At 42.9% G+C, this 2960-nt stretch overlaps 2 protein-coding genes across 2 annotated transcripts in view; both read right to left on the bottom strand.

The window, feature by feature from the left end:
- LOC107101705 (nuclear receptor corepressor 2-like) overlaps positions 1 to 334 on the bottom strand; it is a 17049-nt gene extending 16715 nt beyond the window's left edge. Inside the window, exon 1 of the mRNA XM_015400716.1 lies at positions 226 to 334. The gene's annotated coding sequence lies outside the window, so the exon portion shown is untranslated. The remainder of the gene's footprint in view (positions 1 to 225) is intronic.
- Positions 335 to 2531: 2197 nt separating this feature from the next.
- The window catches only part of fam208a (family with sequence similarity 208 member A), a 12152-nt gene continuing 11723 nt past the window's right edge, over positions 2532 to 2960 (bottom strand). The window contains exon 10 of the mRNA XM_015400722.1: positions 2532 to 2654. Coding sequence (XP_015256208.1) covers positions 2532 to 2654 — 123 coding nt within the window. The remainder of the gene's footprint in view (positions 2655 to 2960) is intronic.

Below are 2960 nucleotides of genomic sequence, written 5' to 3'. Positions count from 1 at the left end.
AGTCCAAAAACAATATCGGTATCGGATCGGAAGTGCAAAAACCTGGATCGGGACATCTCTAAAAGAAACTTCAATAAAAGCACCAAAATATCACCGATTTGCTAAGCAAGGCAATAAAAACAACTTCCAGCTCTGAAGAAAAGCAACAGAAGTCCAGTTGCTTCTCTCTCAGCATTGAGGTTGTTCATGTCCATCATGTCCAGGAGAAGCGATCACTTCACTCACCGTATCTGGACACATCTCTGGATTCAGGGAAAACAAACAAGGCCTGAAGGCTCCTCTTCCAGGTGTCTCCTCTCTCTGAAAGCACAGACCCATCAGTCAGTCACAGATCCACGCCTACAGAAAAATATTCACATCTGCTAAAACATTTCTGTTTCAAAGCCCCTTTTCAAAAGTCTCGGCCTTTTTAAAGCCCAGGCTCAGTTCACCAGGTTATAAAGGAACCTGTTCAGGCGTTACTCCACCCGCTTCAGAAATCTCTTTGGATCTCCACTGAAGGGTGACATGAAGAAAAGCTAACATGATATATTCAGGCTATAGTCACGATACGCAATATATATCATGATATGTTTAGGTTACAATCGCGATACACAATATATATCATNATATGTTTAGGTTACAATCGCGATACACAATATATATCATATGTTTAGGTTACAATCGCGATACACAATATATATCATGATATATATGTGGGCTATAATCGCGATACACAATATATATCATGATATATGTGGGCTATAATCGCGATACACAATATATATCATGATATATATGTGGGCTATAATCGCGATACACAATCGTGATACATGATATATATATCATGATATGTTTAAATTACCTTCACCGCCATTAACCACGCGGTTTAGGTTTTGTTGCATTGATGAAATGATAGTGATATATATGGGTTTTATATTTTATGTTCTTTGACAATCATACAAGTTTTGTATCACAAATGAAGCCCTCTTATAACTTAAGCACTCTCATTATCTAACTTTCTGTTTCCTTGAGAGCATGATATCATTTGTTTTTGTACTCACGAGCTCTCGGTGCCATGCTCTGACCATGATGTAATAATGTTTTTGGTTTCGGCTGTCCACAAGCCCTGGCTGGGTTCGGGGGACGTCGGTTCCATATTTTGGTTTCTGTAATCATGCACTCCAGGCGTTAGAGGGAGCGATCACTTTTCCTGATTGGGTGAAAGATTTTCCTTTGAAGTTTGGCATAAATGACGGATGGCGGTTGGCACTGGCGGGGTCTGCTAGGGTTGCGTACGGACGCCTAGCTGCGCGGGTTGCTGCCCGGCCCTCCGATCCTTGTGTCACGGTAGGGGGACAATATAAATTGTATTGAGACAATATAATTTGTATTCAGCACCGTGCCTTGATTGATGTGCTTTGCTGTTTTCTGTGGCGGAAAAAAACGACACATTTTAATTCTAGCAAAAACCGTTTGTGTGTTCTGTGTGTCATCTTTATTGCCGACTCATCCTGATCCTGCCTAAATTTCCTAATACAGATAGAAACAGGATAAAGGAATCTTTCTATGGTGGATGTGTTTCTGTTGGGAGGAGCTTATGGAGTCATGAGGAAGCAAGCAGGAAGTGACATCATCAGAGCAGAGCTCTCTAACCCTGAAATCCCACATCCTCCATCACCAGCGTTCCCTGGTGTGATTTAGATTTTACCAAAGCAAAAATGCAAGCAATCCTTCTGCATTCATAATGAAAGCAAACGATCGTCTCCATTCTTCTCTGAATCCTCTGTTTCATCAGCCATCTTCCTTTTTTTCCCTTTGGGATCCATGGCGACACACCCACCGCTTTGTTTGCCTGGCGCTGCACTGAGATACGTGTCGCAGACTTTGACCTCTGATCTATATGGCTGATGCACATTTTTGTTGAAATAAATGTCTACATATATTGTTTAAATGTATTTATTATACAAATGCTTATAGTATTGGAAAACATAATGAATGTTTGTTTGATCTCCTGCACAGAACATTAAAATAAATAAAAATCAATTTTTCATAAATTTTTGTAAAAAGCTCCAGGGAGCCGCGGGTTGCCGACCCCTGGTCTATGAGGACCTTCATGTGGTGGTGGACCTGCAGGTGGTCCATCCTCTCTCCAATGTTCAGATGATGAATGGATCAGAGCCTCTAAACTGCTTCAACAAACCTGAATCCAATAACCAGCGCAGCAGCGGAGAGCTGAACTGCATTGCTTCTGTCAGTGAGCCCCAGGGTAGCTGTGGCTACAATGTAGCTTGCCACCATCAGTGTGTGAGTGTGTGCGTGAATGAATGTAGTGTAAAGCGCTTTGGTCAAGTCTCCTAACTTGAATAAAGGCACTATATAAGTACATGCCATCCTGACGAGGTCATTCAGTCGGATCTAGAAGGTGCAGGGTGCCGACCCTGGACGACTGGAGCTTTAAACCCGCCCTAAAGGGAGCGGTACCCGCCCCAGGGCTCCTAACGGGTCGGCACCCTGTGACCTCGCTGACCTGCTTCTCTCTCATAACACAGCTAAGAGCTCAGACCCGGTTCTGTTCTGAGGGGGTCGGCGTGCGTCTTACCCGTTGCTGCGGCCATCTGAACACTGGACAGCAGGAAGAGGAACCCTCTATCTGTGAGCCGCTTCACCAGAACCTGAAGAAGAATTTTCACCAGAGACAGTGGACAGATTTAAGCGTGAGAGATCAAATGAAATCATCACATTAACCTTCTGTGTTGCTCTGTGGCATCAAAGCAGCAACAGGAACTGATTTCCTTCATAGATCCATCAGACACAGAATTAAAGATTATTTTCAAGGCTGGAGTTTGATGTTTAATATAAAATGAAAAAACTAGAACATTACAGAACATCAGTCTAAGAAAATGTCATTAAAGCTACAGTGTGTAACTTTTAGCGACATCTAGCGGTCAGACTGCAGACCGCAGCAACATGAGCATCTC

This window comes from Cyprinodon variegatus, unplaced genomic scaffold, assembly GCF_000732505.1.
Source record: "Cyprinodon variegatus isolate N-32 unplaced genomic scaffold, C_variegatus-1.0 Scaffold1138, whole genome shotgun sequence".
Classification (NCBI taxonomy): domain Eukaryota; kingdom Metazoa; phylum Chordata; class Actinopteri; order Cyprinodontiformes; family Cyprinodontidae; genus Cyprinodon; species Cyprinodon variegatus.
The sequence above is the reverse complement of the archived record's forward strand: the minus strand, read 5'-3'. Positions and strand labels throughout refer to the sequence as shown.